General features: G+C 38.1%; 1 protein-coding gene across 2 annotated transcripts in view; it reads right to left on the bottom strand.

Moving 5' to 3' along the window:
* Positions 1-17,819, bottom strand: part of TTC39C (tetratricopeptide repeat domain 39C) — a 38,646-nt gene continuing 20,827 nt past the window's right edge. The window contains exons 7-15 of one of the 2 annotated variants that reach the window (XR_014850074.1): positions 12,199-12,292; positions 11,258-11,365; positions 10,664-10,773; positions 9,873-9,996; positions 6,625-6,722; positions 5,631-5,735; positions 3,192-3,230; positions 2,311-2,574; positions 1-1,206 (exon numbers count right to left, since the gene is read on the bottom strand). Coding sequence is in view for 1 of the 2 variants with exons in the window: in XM_085052705.1 (XP_084908831.1) it covers positions 2,485-2,574; positions 3,192-3,230; positions 5,631-5,735; positions 6,625-6,722; positions 9,873-9,996; positions 10,664-10,773; positions 11,258-11,365; positions 12,199-12,292 (768 nt within the window). In the remaining variant the exon portion in view is untranslated. Of the gene's footprint in view, positions 2,575-3,191; positions 3,231-5,630; positions 5,736-6,624; positions 6,723-9,872; positions 9,997-10,663; positions 10,774-11,257; positions 11,366-12,198; positions 12,293-17,819 lie in introns of both variants that reach the window. The other variant, XM_085052705.1, reaches the window with a different exon arrangement.

Genomic DNA, 17,819 nt, shown 5'->3' with positions numbered 1-17,819 from the left:
TCATGTTCACGTTTCTTTTAATTTTACTCAGAAATATAAAAGTGCAAGTTCTGTAAATTAACAACATTTACAGTACATCACAATAAATATGCCACCTTGTGACATCTAAAAATTCTAGTTTATTTGAAATGAGTTGTACTGAGATAAAAACTGCATCAACATCAACAAAAAATACCTGTTCCAGTAAAGATGGCCTTAATATATTAACTAGCAAGATGCATATTCCATTATTGCTATTAGACCATGCCTCCGAGTTCCAGAGTATAAAAACTTACTAGTTTACACAAAAGACCATTGAATTTTTTCTCATCACAGGCACAATCTAACAAAAAATAATTTTGCCATTTACAGTGTAGGAGGTTCTCCTAGGAGGAGAGGGGGAAAATAATTAATACGGAAACATACAGTTGTGATGATTTACTAAGCCCACAGAAAAGCTGCACTTTGCACAGAATTATTGAACTGTTACATGAACATATAGTGTCTTCCTATACCCACTCCTGGCCTGGTGAGTACAGGCCTCTTAGTAAATTTACTACAATTGGCTAGCTACCTCCAAATATGCAGACTCTAAATATTCCAGCACAAATCGCATGCAGGTGCTTTGTGTCCTGAACAGCCAAGTCTCATATCATATTTAAGGAGTGTATTTAAAATTAATTTTGCCAGTAGCTGCACCATTTCCAGCTATTTACCCAGAACAGACTGTCTGATTGTAAAACAGTAAAAGTCAGATAGGACAAAATAAGATTTCAAGTACATTAAAGCCCATTTTTAAAATAATTATTTGAACTCTAAGCAGTCACTATATATATATACAATATATCATTTTCTAGTCAATACTTACTTGGATTGACCAAATAAGGTTGAACACTCATTTATGACTCAATATTACTGTCAAAGTGGAATTAAAAAACCCCAGTGTACTACCTGTAACACACCTAGATTATAGAAAAATAAAACTGCTTTTTTTAAGAGTCCCTCCTCTCCTTCAGGAACTGCAACAGAAGTGTTAAAACTGCTCTAGGAATGCCTTTCATAGCAGAACTGTGTCTTTCCAGAGAGAAATAAAAGTGTCTCAACCATTTCATTTGGCCTACCTAACAGGACATTACTTCTCCATATCAGTCTTGCTTTAGATGTAACCTCAAAAGCAAATCAATGAAGGTCAGGTGTGGGCAAAGTCTACAACTTTGGCAACATGCTCTACAAAAAGGTAAGAAAAAAAAAAAAAAAGCTTCAGCTAAGGAACTGTTTAAGGCAACCTGACCAAAGTAAAGATAAGGCTTTTGGATAACTATTTCCAAGGATATTCAGTTTTCTTAGCTTTGCAAAGTAACATAATTCAACTAACTTTCTGGTCAGATTTCCATTCATAAGCTTCTTTAAAAAATATTTACCTTCCTAGAATATAATATTAGCTGAATATAGAACATAAGGAAATACTATGCATTACAGATTAAAGTAAAAAAAGCTACAGATAAGCACAAAGATGGCTAAGTATTAAAAATTATATGGTCATGACAAAAATTTTAAGCTCTCTGAGGTATTTCAGTATCTTACCACCACAGGCTTGAAATACTATACAGAGACTGAAGACATCATAATATTGGTATAACTACCAAAGTAGATTTGTGGGTTGGCATTTTGTTTGGTTGCAGGTTTTTAAAATACCTTTAAAGGTCACTGCTGTAAGGATCCAGCAGCTTGAATGAAAAACATGTGAAATCTTAACATAATATCCAGAATATAAGAGCCAAAATAAGAACTGCCCATGCAGTAGCTGCATGTCGAAGTATTTGTCTGGAATGTACCAGAAACAAAGAACCTAAATATTGACATCATTTACATCACGAATATGAGCTGGGTTGGGAGGGAAGTGATAAAGAATAAAAGGGTTTAAAGAGGTTTAAAATTCACCATTAGTCATCATGAGGCAACTGACATAAGCCACTAAAATTTTGTAAGATCTGCTTTTTGCGGCTGAACAGCTCTCCTCCTCCTCCTGTGGATCAGCTAATGCTTGGAGAAAAAGGAGTATTATGACCATTTCCAGCTTCAATATTTAAACCAATTACTTCTACTGTATTATTCTAATCAAACCAGAAGTGCTCCTCCTGACAAATTTTAGATGTAGATCTGTTTTAAAAGGTAAAAATCAACCTTGCCACAGTTATTGAAGTAAATCGTGTGCTTATTTAGGCTCACCCACAGAGTTACAAGTAGTTGTGTTCAGCTTGATTTAAACAAAATAAAAAAATTAAGATTTAAAAACACAAGGTCACTTAACCTTCTTCCTGGTTGATTTACCTTTAGTTAAAATTGTAATGTTTTTACTCAGCCATTCCAACTCTGACCATACTAGGAAAGTGTCTCTGGCACAAGTGGTTTTCAGAAGAAAAGCTGGTCTTCCCAACAGCTCTCTCTTCTGCTTCATCTTAAAGTGCAGGAACTGTGGGAAAGGATAGCAAGCCTTCCTGTTGGTCACTGTGGAACGACTTCCCTTAGAGAGGCTAAGGCTGCGTGTATGCGGACGTGCAATCTGTTCTCAAAGTCATAGCCACTAAATTCCTCCTGGGGGAAAAAACAAGGAAAAAAACCCAAACATAACTATTAGCTTCCTTCACTTCAGGATATGAAGATAATTTTGCTACTAATGCTTAAGCAATCATATTACAAAAGAGTCCAAAGAAAAGAAGTGAACTGGAGATTGCATGTTGCAATATCCCCACATTAGCCATAGCAAAGGAATTATTACAGAAATTCCAAGTTGGTAAAGAGAGCAAATTGGAGCTCATGTAGTTGAACAGCACCCAAAAGATTCTACTAATCCAAAAGCTCTAGGAAATCCCAACACGCCCAAGGCAGGACCAGTTGGAACAGACAAGGAGTGGAGAGTTGTCATTTTCAAACTTTTTGTAGCCAAATTTTGGCTGAAAAACTTAGCAACACTGCAGGAGCTGTCACTAATGTGGGCTCTGAGCAATGGCTCTAGCAGCACATATCTATGGAGCACACATAAATGTGTATCATATGCATTAATGCACATCTACACAACACGAGTTGTAGATATCAGGTGAGGGACACCACCACTTAACACCCACTCCCCCTGCCCCAAACCCCCAAAAACACAACCTCCCAAATGCCTTTTCATTTCAGACAGGTAAATTAGAAAATGCCTTGGTTTTTACCTTGGCTTGGAGCAGTAAGGTTTTGCCTCTTGGCACAGTCTACAAAAAGACAAACATTGCATTGAAAACGTATCACAAATGTTACAGAAAATATTTTAAGTAAGTGAGCTGGTGAGTCTGGAGTATCATCTCTGTCTTTGAAAAAGGTACTGAGCAGATAAAACCCTCTCAAAAATTAGGAAACTAGAAATACTAATGAGGCACCCAGGACAAGCACTATTATGTATTTCTAGTCTTCTACAGAGAAGGAGAAATTAAAGCTGTAGCTTTAAATGAAAGTTGCTGTTGATGGTGAGCTACAACAATGCACAGGGGAACAAACGAGGCTACAGATAAATTAGTAGATGAAAGAATAACAGAGTCAATAAAGTAACAGTAATTTTTGTTTCTTAGTCAAAGTTGAAGCCATTTATTTACAAACAAGATAGTGGATATTAAGCATTAAACGTTTCAGAAATCTCAATTTCAAACTCTTAAGGAAAAAATATATATACTTGCAGATTAATATTTACTAATAAATAGGCCGAAAAGCTTCTGCATTATTTCTTATCATATAGTACATTTTTATTTTAAGCCTTACAAATAAATAATCCACTGCCTGATAAGAGATAGAAAAATTAGTTTCTCTTAATCAAATGTACCTAAATATGACTGTATCTGTTTGTACTGGTTAGATTACACTCGGTATCTAAGACAACTACAAAAACACCTGTAAATGTCAAGATATCAGTATGGTTATATCAAGAACTACTTGATCAGAACTCAGTGTAAAATAACAAAGATGATTCAGATGACATGGTAATTCAAACATGCAATTATGCCTAGAAATAACCTTAAAGCAAAGTAAATTTAGTAACAGTATGCTTTTAATACTAAAATGCATATTGGTGTATCTATCTGTTGCTCAGGTCTGTAACATGCTCAGCCTCTCAGGTAAACGTGATTTATAAAATCCTATTCCCTTCTCTTTCTTAACCATTATGGAACTCTAGCACAACACTCCAGCTACTAAATCAAAATATGTATAAACAGTACCCACTCCCCTCTAGGCCCAGCCCTTGCTTTCTCCTACCCCATCCCACTTTATTCAAGTCAAGCATCATTTACCTCCTTATTTTCTGAGTGCCACAAGAGGGAGTTTCCTGCACATCCTTGATACACTTAACTCTACCACAGCTCCTCCAACCAAGGATTGTTCAGGCCTCAAATACCCTACATGAGGCACATTCAATTACTGTGTGCACACACAGCATGTAAAGCAGGAGGAAGAAGGAAGGACTGCTCTCATATTCCTCAAATCTTAACATACCTTCCCTACCCACCACCTTTTTTTTTTTCAGAGACTCTTGACATGATCAAATTTAAATATGAACACAGAAAGAAAGGCAGCAGGAACATTATGGGATTCAGACCTTTCTTGCAGGCTTCAAGGCCCAGCTCTAAGTCTTAGACAGCAGGGTTTTCAAAACAAAAATTCGTTTTAAAAGCATTTTCTAGTTCTGTCCTTTCTCATGATAATCATTTTTATTGGAAGATTTTCCTCTCCTTCCCCCTTTAAAGGGAAGGCTCAGCTCCATTAATTAAACCTGACAACACCAAAACCAACTGAAAACAGAGTCTTAAAAATATGAGACACTATCAGCCCAACTACTTCATTCAGATACTACATACAATGAAGGGGAAGTTCAAGTCACTACCCTGTACCATTTCCCCCTAATCTGCCATCTGATTAAAGATGTGCAACACAAGGTGGCATAAACTCCATGGACTGGGGTTACATGTTTGAGGAGAAACAGCACCAAGAGTGCTGCACAAGTTGCTCTGGCTTAAGATTCTCTGAGGCAGGGTATGTGCAAAGACCTGAACGATTAAATGCATTGTCAGCTAAGCCATTTGGACAGTCTGAAAGCCAGGTGGATTATCTTCCTCCTCATCCTGAACAACAAAACCCTCACTACTCAGTGTGGAAGTCAAAATGCCCACACAACCCCAGCTTTAATGGAATTTAAATTACTAAAAAAACCACTTGCTATTTTAGGAAGGCATCAAATTCTACAAGAAGAGGATAAGTACAGGTAAACTTTGAATGGCATCCAACAGCATATTAAGAAAATGACCCTAGGCATCTACCACACTAAAAGCCACCTGCAGACAAGAAATCTCTGCCTACCCAGGGCATTCTGGCCAGGCCTTTGTTGCCACCAGCAGTAGGAACACTCCTGATAATTGAAAAACTAAGACACTGTGACCTAAAATGCATTCCATTTCTCGGATTGACAAACCCCGCCCCCAGTAGTAAGTTTCTTTATGGTAGGTATAAAACAAATTTTTAAAACTTAACATACACAGTCACCTATTAACTTTGTTTCATTCTTTGCATAGTGGTATGTTGACTCCTTCCACTAATTTTAAGCGTTTAAAAATAGGTCATGCTATTACCTCTGGGTTGTCTAACAGAATACAGCCAAGTTCATAGCAAGCATATGGCTGGACGTACAAGTTGCTTTGACGGCAGAGTTCATCTTTAGCAGCTCGCTGAAAGTACTGTAAAAGTGAAAGATAAAAAAGAAACAAAAGGCTGCAGAGGTACATTAAAATTGATTGGTTACTTCCAAATGATGCAGAAGCACCATTCAACTTTAAGCTGTAGAAACTAGCCAAAACTAAAATAAGAATACATTAAAAATTTACAACAGTATAGATTACTAGATGTTTTTACCAACACTACTGTATCAAGACAAAATTGTTTGGATTTTTACCAAGTGTTATAGTGACTGATTAAAGAGTTCTCCAACTTCAAATTGAAAGAATATTAGCTCTAACAAGAAACTTTGACATCAAAGATGAAGTACCCAGATTATTTAAGACAGACTTGAGAAAATGTGTGGGGGAGGAAGGTTTAGAGCCAGCATCTTGCTGCTTATAGGAACTGCATTCTATTTTGGCGAGGAAAAAGGACAGTTGTACCTAGAGATCAAAACCTCGAGTGGTGGGAAAATTGTTTGGTATGTGCTAATAATCAAACTTCTCTCTCTAATATGTCCAGAGAAGCAGCAAACCTGTGCTTTCCAAAGGTCAATCTCCAAGATACTTTACAAAAAAAAGAATTTTCTTTGTTGGACAAAGTACATCTAGCAGAGCAAGAGCTTTCTTTCTTTTCTTCCCAGCTTCCCCTTAATTCTTGTCACTATAAGCCACTTTAGTTGCCATGTTTACTCAACACAGCCAACAGCTTTCACAGCATAGACTATAATAAAGGCATGTTAAACCAGAAGATTTTAAATGAATCTCTGTTAGAATTCACAAACCAGAATAATCAATACCACTGAGAAACTAATGACTTGCTTAACACTCTTACTCAAAAATATTCAGTTTTTAAAAGAATAGCTCATAAAATAGGAATAAACGTGTAAATTACCACTTAACCACTTACCTGAATAGCATCTTCAGAATTTCCTAAACATTTATGTATGGCACCAAGAAGCAAATTCCTCAAACCAGCAGCTGATGAATCATCCACATCATGACAAGCTTAATGAAAAGATTCCAGTAAACAAGATGGATTGCAATCCTTCCTTAGACAAGAATTGTGATCTACATTGTCTTTTAGTCTGACATTTACATTTAACCAGAAAAAGGAGATGCTATAATTAGGAGATGCTAGTATATTAATAGAAAGCCAAGTATTTTGTTTTCCTTTAAACAGTACCCATTTTGTATGAACCTCATCAAGAAATCTGTCACTCGTGAGAGCAATTCCTAACAGGAATGAATGAGTTGAAGTCAAAGGCAGTTGCTGTGTTCTCACAAGACAAGGAATGATCTCTACTGCTCTTTGAAATATCCTCTAAAAGGTAAAGTTAAGAAACAATCACCTCCTTTTTTTCTATGGGAAACCGGTTTGTCCCACATATTGAAAGAAAAATACATAGTTCAAGTTAGAAGGAGCACAGGGCAAGCAGTTCAGACAAACCTGATTTTTTGTGAACTGAAGCCAAGTGACAGACGCACAAAAATCTGTACTGGACTTAAAAACCCAGGCTAGGGTGTTTTGGCATCACAATTCTCAGTGATGACGGAAGCATAAGGTTAATCTGCCAGACCTTAGCTGGTCCACAATCCAAGGACAGACTGTGCCTCAGCTGAGTAGTGCTCTGTTTCCAGGAAAAACTGAATCACAGTGCATGGAACCCTTTCTAAATGAATCAGGCTCCATTTTGATCAAGCTTATTACTGCCAGCTCTGCTAATCAAGGCTAGTTCCATGAGGAGCCATTTGCACTTGCCTGCACTGGCACCTCCAGGAAGACAAGAGTACAGGGTTTTCCATCCCACAACTGCTGTGTCTGGAGCAGTGCAGTTCCTTAAACATTTTACCTCACAGCATAAACCCTACTAGATCTTAACCAGCTCTGCATTCACAACACACATAATCCACAACCCGAAGAAGCCACCTATGGATAACTAGGAGTTCGCAGGATGAAGTATTTGGACTGTCAGCTCTCGCTTGGATTACAAGTCTCAAATTACTAGGCATTTTACATACAGACATGCAAGTGGATACAAATTAATTCCTTGAAGTTAAATTCTAGCCCTGAGGAAACAGCCTGGAAATCCACCCAATAAATTACAATCCAATTGTTCATGACAAAAGAAAACAAATGTAGAAAAAAAATCCCCTATTATTCATGTTTTTCAAACACACATGAGGTGCAGCAATCACACTCATTGCACAGAAAACCTTCAGTCAGGGATGGCTGATGCAGATTCACTTGTCAGTGTCAAACTTACAAGAAGTGTATCTCTGAATCTGAATCTATACTGCTATTTCACATTAAAATGTGAACCACTGACTGGATGTTAATACAAGGGAGATCTTCACTGCCTCTGAGTGTGCAGGAGAGAATATATACTCCTTACACCCTCTAAAGCTGACTGCTCTGAAGGCAAGTCATAGCCAAAAACAAACCTCGATTTTTATGTAACTAAATCTGATTTTAAAGCCTACCGTTACCTTTGTGATTAGAAAACTTAAGGATCTGAATATAACCCACTGCCATCACACAATTTAAATGGACAATTTATTCAAAACAGGAACAAACACCACTACTAGTCCAGACTCCTGACTTCAAGACTGGTAGTTTTCTACCTTAACATGAAAAGTGTGTACAATACCCAAAATTTCACAATTACAAAAAAAAAGGTGCCCCATGGCAGACAATTTTTGCTTTATTTTCATAATGAGCAAGTAATAATCCGAGGATTTTAGAATGGTTTGGGTTGCAAGAACCTTAAAGACCAGCTAGTTCCGAACCCCTGCCACAGGCAGGGACACTTTTCACTAGACCAGGCTGCTCAGAGCCTCATCCAGCTTGGCCTTGAACACTCACAGGAATGGGATATCCACAACTTCTCTGGGAAACCTCTTCCAGTGCGTCACCACCCTCACAGTAATTTTTTTCTAACATCTAATCTAAATCTGCCCTCTTTCAGTCTAAAGCCATTTCCCCTTGTCCTGTCACTACCTGCCCTTGTAAAAAGTCCCTCTCCAGCTCTCCTTCAGGTCCCCTTTAAGTACTGAAAGGTTCTCTATGGACTGCCTGAAGCCTTCTCTTCTCCAGGCTGAACATCCCAAACGCTCTCAGCCTGTCCTCATAGCATAGGTGCTCCAGCTGTTCGATCATCTGTGTGTCCCTCCTCTGGACCCACTCCAACAAGTCCCTGTCTTTCCTATGCTGGGCACCCCAGACCTGGATGCAGCACTCCAGGTGGGATCTCACCAGAGCAGAGGGGCAGAATCACGTTCCTAGACCGGCTGGCCACACTCCTTTTGATGCAGCCCAGGATGCAGTCAGCCTTCTGGGCTACCAGTGCACATTGCCAGGTCACACTGAGCTTGTCTTCAACCAGCTTGAAACTGTTTGCAGAATGCAAACAAGAGTGACTGCTGGACGGAGTGAGAAGCACTGAAAACTTCATGACACACACTCCTACCATAAGCTTCACATGACAGACACCCAAAGTCAGCTGGAGACTAAGGAAGAGGCAACCATTCACCACTAAGAAGGTCCCAGGAGCCAAGATAAACAGAACACCTATCATGTCATAGACAACCTCCCTCACAAACGACTTATTTCCTCTTGGAAGAAAACTGCATGCAGGAAAGAATAGGAAGTTTTTTGTTGTGGTGGTTTTTAATTTGGTTTTTTCGGGTTTGTTTCCTTGGTCTTTTTTTTTTTTTTTTTTGGGTGTGTTTTTTGTTGGTTTTTTTTGTTTGGGTTTTTTGGGGGGGATTTTTTTTGGTTTTTTTTTTGTTGCTGTTGGTTTGTTGTGTTTCTTTGGGTTTTGTTGGGGTTTTTTTGGTAGCTAGGTTTAAGTGAGTTAAATTCTGCTTAGTGACTTGGAACGGGAGCTATCATGCTATTGTTTCATTTTAAACAATGATTAACCAACAGCTACATGCAGCAGGCAGTTTCAACTTCTCCCAAAACCCATAAAAATGAAGCATTAGGATGACTGTAAAGGGCCATTATTTTTTTTGTTTCTCACCTGCACTTTGCTACGACACATGCACACAAATTTAAATTTTCATGCTACTGCAATCAACTACTCCACACAACAGCATAAAATCAGAGACCTCATTTTAAAAAGTAAATAAATAAATCAAGGAGCCATATTATACCTTGACTCATATGCTGCAAGTTTGAGAGGGAACAGTTTGGAAGGGCTTTCCATAAATATAATACTTCAATGGATGCCAGGACACAGAGCTCTTTGGTTGGCATTTGTTTTCTAAATCTATCTGCCTGTAAAATGGGGAGAAAGAAGGGAGATCCATCATTTGTCCTTTAAGAGAAAACATAATATTCACAATGTATCACAAACACTAATTTTAACTGCTTTATAAAGTCACCCAACAATTTTATGAAAATAAAGTTAGTGGTAACTTAGCTTAAAGATCTTAATACTAAAAAGCAAAATCTTTCAACTAATTTAGGAGTTTACATATTGATTAAAATTGAAACTTCCTTGTATGCAGCTTGACTGGGTTTTACTGTATTTCAGAGTCCCAATACACATTGACTGGATGCTGAGACAGTAACATCTGCAAGATCATCAGCTGAGAGCTATTTCCTAGACAACTCCTAGCTCTCAAAAAGAACTAAGGCTTTCACAAACAAGACAAGATAAAAAGGAGTAAGAAAGACAAAGCTAGAAGGAAAATCACCAAAGCAACTACAGTATCATGTATTTTTGTCTTTAATAATTACTTTAGTTGTAGAGTGAATAATTCACATTTCCTTTGCTAGGTCCTTCAAATGACACTATTCTTTTTCCACCCTATTCCTTCCCACTAATTCTACAGAAGCAGCACAGCAGAAAACACATACATCCTTCTAAAGAAAATACTGAACTAAGAATCAAACAGCCATCACAGTACCAAAACAAGTGAGCCTACATGCAAAAACTAACCTTTTTTACTGAAAATTGTTCAATCTGATTGTTTTTTCTTTTAAAAAGCTTCTGAACCTCCTTGAACACATTCTGAGCACCATTGACATCACCAGTGGCTCCTTGACATACTTAAAGAATACAGAAACAAAAATACGTTAGCATTACTGGGACATGAAACAGGAGAAATTTAGTTAGATATCATATGGCCACAGAGAAAAACCTCCACACACTCACCTCCAGAAAGTATCTAGACTGAGGATTTGACCAACATGGTAATCCCAACTCCCCCAGGTACCCACTGCAATCATTAAAAAGTCAATCCTACTTTTTTGTTTTCATTAAAGGATGCAATACCACCAAGCTTGTAAAGTGGTAATAATTCCATGTACATGGAGAGGAGTGTGCACACACAGGCATGTACATGTGTGAGCATGCAAGTGTTCATTATGGCAGCAAACACAATTATCCAAGTCAAGCCTGGCACAAAGCTGCATAGGCAGCAGGCAGTGTGGAAGGCACTACATGCACCAGCAAGTTTCCCAAAACAAAACAGTGCCACAAGCTTACCACATCACTGACTTACCATTTACCCAACATGCTGAATCTACTCACCTGCTGTTAAATAAGCATAGTAGCACTGGGACCACCTAGATTCATTTTTAAGCCTTTCGAAGGATTCAAATGCATCTTTGAAGTTCATCTCTATCATGCTGCACCAACCTAAAAGGAAAACAGATTTAATTTCAGGGAAAGTGCACTAATTCCAATTCAGTGTCAACACTATTGAAACATACAGGTTTTTTGTGTTTGTTTTGTTATGAGAGCTGGAGCTAGTTTAACAACTATAAAAGTAACTGAAAAATTAAAAGCAAAACAAATTACATACATTTAAAGTGTGGTTTAAATTTACTGGGAAATTTTGAATTAGAAGATTCCATAGGAAATAATGAATCCACACTTCAGAGCAGAAACAAAATTATGCAAAAAAAGCTCTCTTTTAAAATTTTGATACTACATTTTGTAGACTGCTGAAACTTAAGAAGGCATTACTTTTCCCCTTATTATTTCACGCTGTGACAAGATCCCATTTAAAGCTTGAAGCAACCTATCTTCACTCTAAAGACTTGTATGCAAATTAAGACCATTTAGCATACAACGCTATTGATAGAGGAAATGAACATGAAATACAGATCTTGCAAACTGTGAAGCTTCACTAAACTGATTCATTTTTGGCACAGAAATGGTGAATCCATAGACAAGTCAGATGAATTTACTTCTAATTTTAAATAATATTCAGTAGGTGAACAGTTTGTCCTTGATTCCAGTCTACTCTCCGATTTTGCATCACCTTCTACTTGCAGATAATTTTATAATGAAAAAGTGTTGAATTCTACTTGCCCAAACAAGAAGATTATTACCATAATCCACCCAAGACATAGGCCAGTAGTCTAAAACCTTTTTCAAAATCCTAATAAGAAGTCTCCAGTTTGTTTATTGAAGTTGCCAGTCAAAACTTGAAAGTGAGCTATTTATGGTGTAAACATCCAACATACCTATTTCATATAAGCAGACATGTTGAATCTCCCTTTGGTCTGTTGCAAGTTCCAAAGCAGTATGAAATGAGGTCAAGGCACTATTAATTTGACACTAACAAAAGCAAAAGAAAAAGAAAAAATTCAGACATCTGAAATTTTAAATTTGTTCAATAATTTAATTTTGAGGAAAGAAATACAAATCTTTTCTTTATTAGGGAATTAAAAAAACTAGAGTAGAGGAGTTTAATAGTGTAATAGCAGCCAGGTCAGATAATATCTCAACCTTCAACCTTAAAAATTGGTGACTCTATTCCTCCTATGGGCTATTAAATCCAAAATTCATTGGGTTTGTGCAGTAACCTTTAAGTAATCTCACTTCTACTTTCACAAGTCATTCCACCTTTAGAAGTAGTATTTTTAGCATCTGCCAATGGAGTATAGCTTTCTGTACAACAGGATTCCTTTAGTGTTTGATTTTATTTATTTTGAACTTTTCACCTCTTCCCATATCCCTCAGATACTCCTTTAAGCAACAGTTAATAGAGAATTCATAAATGCTACATGGCATGTAAGAAGATAAAAAAGCATGTGAGAGAAAAAAACATTTTGATAAAATCATTAGCTAGCAACAGCTTAGCAAAAATGAGACTGACATTTTCCTAAGAACTAGAATGATAGTTCTGCTGACTTCCTGGTTTTCCCAGTCTACGATGGGACTTCTCCATATCAGTCATTAAAGGGGGGGGGATGTAAATCAGTATTTAATTAGTTTTAAACACACTATCCATTCCAATACAGTCTATACCAGATTTAATAGTGTTCCTTTATCTATTCTCACATACAATTATTATAATTTATACAACAGAAGATTTTTAAGCCACTCTCTGCTGACTGAGAATGTGAGCAAAAGAAACCCTAGAAAATGCAAACTCACCATCTATGCAAGCATAACTGAACTCAAAAACTCCTACAAAAATCTGCAGCATTGTAGCTTAAATCCAGGCACACACAGAGCTCTGAAGTGATTGTATTAGGTTTTCTCCTTTGTCTCATCATGGAAAACTGGTTTAGCTGCTAAGGAATGATTTGACTGTAAACAATACACATTGCATCACAACTGTGCAGCACACCTGCCAGCACAGGGAGCCACAGCTGTACTAATATAAACACTGTACACTTAGAAAGTACAACAGTGACTAAACTGCTTGTTGGCAAGGCAGAAGAATATACAACACAAAGACAGGTGAGTTGTATTTGCCCTCAAAATTGTCAGGGAGCCTGAGCCACGTACACCTTGTTCACTTCTGTAGCAGCATGTTCTCTCCACTATACATTATTCCAACACAACTTCCCAGGAAATAACTGCAATGAGCCCAGTGTCACAGAAAATATAAAATAATATCAGTTTATAACTTTATTGCTGTGTTAGGAATTCAAAATCTCTGTGAATCTATGTTTTGAGCGCTTCCAAAAAAATGAAAGAAAACAAAAAAGAAAATCTGCACATTTAGTCCTCTTTGAAGGTACATTGCCTTCTAAAACCCTAAGCATTTCAAAACAGAAATCACTTATTCCATGCTATGACTCCTGCCAATCAACTCATTGTCTGCAATGCTGTGCAGCTGCCTGGGGCAGCAAATGAAATAGCGACTTCTTAGCAATATACAAGTCCAGTTTGTTCAATGTTCAAACCTTCTATAACCCACCCCTCTGACTCTCTAGATCCCTCAAGTGTTTTGACATCTGCCTACATTTTCCTTCAGCATTAAGCTCATTTAAGTACGTTTCAGAGACATTCATTAATAATTAAAGTTTCAATCATCTCCAGGGATTGCAGCAACATGCTGGAATATGAATTTCTATTCTTAGTGTTAATTCTTAAATTAATTACTATCTGTTTACTGTTTCAAAGAACAAAAAGAAAGAATTATGAAGTCTCAAGAGTATGCAAGTGTAACATTCTGGCTGCTCCTGAAATTTATGTTCTTGAGATTTACGAATATATATACACACACTTGTAATTCCTTCAATGGGCATCACTCATGTGTCTCTTGGACACAATACAAACACAAAACCAGACTAACCCATAAAATATGTAATATACAGAACTACAGAAACAAAGAGGATTATTAAACCTAATGAGAGAACCCTAGTCTTACATTTCTGGACTTCAGATTAAAAGCACTCCAACCCAACAGCTAAGCATCGACAGAGTTTACCAAGCCAAGATGGCTTCCCAAGACAGCACACATTTCCCCAGAGTTGTTCTGAAATCTCAAGACACTTTCCCTCTCCCAGAACACCTCTATTTTCAATCAGCACTCTGAATTTGTAAAGCTTTTAACAAGTCATGCTCAGAATTAAGGGGAAACCAGAAAGCAACATCTAAAAGCTGACAATATACACCAGGGGACATTGTATGGGCATTTCAAAGCCTGTAACTCCTATTCCTTAACACATAAAAACCCACTTTTCCTTAGACATTTTACAAAATCAAAACAGAATAAAACTAGGATACTGTATTTTATAGCAATAATTAGAAAAGCCAGCACAATTCCTGAAAATAAACCTTGACATCATGCAAGCTCTGCATATTTCCTTAGACATCACTGTGATTTTCTTCCAGAAAGTTTAAGACTTCTCAATGCTTATTACTCTTGTCCTCAGTCTGCTTTTCTGTACCACACCCTCTCACCCCTATATAAGAACGGTGCCACTGATACCATAACATGTACAAAAGGTAACTAAAAAGCAAGAGTACTTGTCTGCATTATGTTTAAGCACACGTTACCATTGCACATTTTAAGCAGACTGCTCATCAACCACACTTTAGCACACCTGAACATACCACTGGTGCTTTGCCTGTCAGCTGGAGTATATGTCACTTTTTCCTTCATTTACATGCACCTACACCAATGGAAAATAGGAATCGAGTCTCAGAACCTGAGGTTTGTCCCAACCACAGGAATTTCTTGTGTGTGTGTGTATATATATATATGTACACACACACATACACACACTCCAGGAGTCTGTTCCTAATTGAAGCAAAGCAACCTTGATCAGGTCATGACTTTCCCAAGCACTTTGTTTTCACTTTACACCTTTACTGCTCTCCAAATGAAACTACCAATCTACTTAACTATGGTGAGTGGCACGATTGTGAAAGATTTTAAACAGTGTTGCTGATGAGGTAGAAGAAAAAAAAAGAAAAAAAAAAGCAAAATTGCAAGCTGAAAAGCAGAAATAGATAAGATCTAGAACACCACCTCTCACTCTGCCCTCTCCCATGCTACCACCACTACTGCCCATCTTCCACTACTGTCTACAATTTCACACCTGAATAGTCTAAGTCATGGTTTCAAAACTGTATTTAATAACATGATTGTAGTACCAGACAATACACATTTAGAATGTGGGTGGCAATATTTTTACTTTCACAGTAATAAGAAATGTCCAAGGACACAGCCAGAAACTCCATACTTCAGACCAGTGGGTTTCAGCCGCTATTATACCTATTATATTTTTATATACCCTTTAGGCCTAAGTGTAAAACATTGTTTGTGCAGTGGTTTCAACTTACATGAAATATCACTATCAGCTTTAGTGGAAAGTATTTCAAAGATAGAAATTGTCCACCATTCACAAAGAAATGCTCACGAGGCTGTAATATATACACCATACAATCACAAATCAAGCACAGAAAATGTCCATAAAAGCTGCCTTAGTGAATTATGGAAAGGTCAGTAAAAATGCTACTTTTAATATGCAGTCTCTTAACCCACTCTTTGGAGAGAAAAAATACATTTCATCAGCCTAGCAGTGCAACTTTAACTTTCTGGTGCACTTTCACGTAAGTCTTCCCAGATCATCCTCCTTTCCTTTCCCTTAACTTGCTCATTTCAATACTCTCCAAATGCTTTCAGACTTTTTTTCTCAAAAATGTGAATCCGGGGGAAAAAAAAAGATGACACATACTCTGCTCCACACAGTATCTGTAAGGCTACTTCTCTGAAAACTGAAGTCTGCTAAGGGTTTTACTGACTAATATCTATTCATGCTTTTTGGGGCACATAGAATTATACAGTCCCATGCTGTTCATTTGTCTTTTATAGACAGGAAGAATTTAGAGTGACTGTGCTTTCTCCTTGAATGCCTTCCTTGGCAATTTCCTCCTTTGTCAGATTTGTTTCACACTGTCCAGTCTTGAATTACTGCTCCTGCCTTTTGAACAGTTTCTTTGTCTCCAGGTGTCCATAGCTGAACTATGGCCCTGTTTTATTCTCCATAGAAAAGACAAGACACATACATAAAGTATAAAGGCTTCCTAGCGGAAGCTGAAGATACCATCAGCTAAGCATACCTTTACAGAAAATGTATGCAGGATCAAAGGAAAAAGATTCCATGGACTGAGTGCTAGCAGGCCCCAACACAACCATAAGTGGAACACATAAGCTCTTCTGAGCAACATCTAAGCTACCTTGTACCTATCTGTACTATTAATTTTTATCACAGAACTCTTAAGAGATGATAGATATTAAAGGCTCTAAAATATATAAGCTTCAGTTCAAGGTATACTTTTAAGTGCATCTAGGTTAAAACACAATTTTGGTAAGCCACCTGGAGTAATATCCCATGCCCACTGGAAAGGATTTAAACCTACCAGTGCATTAACAGTTTCAATGAAGGCCAAATAAGCACTTCACAGGCTTTGCAGCTCTCCTGACCCACCTCAGAAATGAGGAGGAAATTACAACTCAGCATATTAGGCTTCAGTGTGAGAGTGTCTGTGCACTTGTGGTTCAGAATCACAGAATCACAGCACCATTTAGCTTGAAAGAGACCTCCAAGATCAGAGTCCAACCCTTGACCAATCACCATTAAATTGTCCCTGTCACTTGCCAACTAAACCACAGCGCTAAGAACCACATCCAGTCATTTCCTGAACACCTTCAGGGACAGTGACCCCACCACCTCCCTGAACAGTTTGTTTCAGTGCTTAACAATCCCTTCTGTGAAGAAATTACCCCTGATGTCCAACCTCAACCTCCCCTAGCTCAGCTGGAGGCCATGCCCTCTCATCCTATCACTTATTGCCTGGGAGAAGATGCCAATGCCCACCTGGCCACCAACTCCTTCAGGTAAAGAGTGGTAAGGTCACCACTGAGCCTCATTTTCTCTAAGCTGAACAATCCCAGCTCCCTCAGCTGCTCCTCACAGGACTTGTGCTCTGGACTCTTCACCAGTTTTGCTGCCCTTCTCTGGACACACCAACAACCTCAGTATTTTTCTTGAACTGAGGGGCCCAGGACTGGACACAGGACTCAAGGTGCAGCCTCACCAGTGCCCCTCACAAGGGGACAAGCACTGCCCTGGCCCTGCTGGACACACTAATACCCAATGGATGCTCTAAGACCAGATTCAGGACACATGTAACCACAAGTGTGTTGTGCAGAAACCCAGTGCAGCTCCCCACGCCATCGCCACCAGTCCCGTTCCTTCCTTCACTATTATGCCAACAGCATTTCAGCAAATTAAGCTGGAAAAGTCCTACCAAAATCCACCAAAGACCCCAACACACTCAGCCCGAAACATTTAGACACAGCAAAACTTCTGTGACCATTTGGAACAAAGAAATTATG

The sequence above is a fragment of the Lichenostomus cassidix genome, chromosome 2 (assembly GCF_008360975.1).
Source record: "Lichenostomus cassidix isolate B80296 chromosome 2, HeHo_3.0, whole genome shotgun sequence".
Taxonomy (NCBI): Eukaryota; Metazoa; Chordata; class Aves; order Passeriformes; family Meliphagidae; genus Lichenostomus; species Lichenostomus cassidix.
This window is presented reverse-complemented; position numbering and strand designations above follow the sequence as displayed.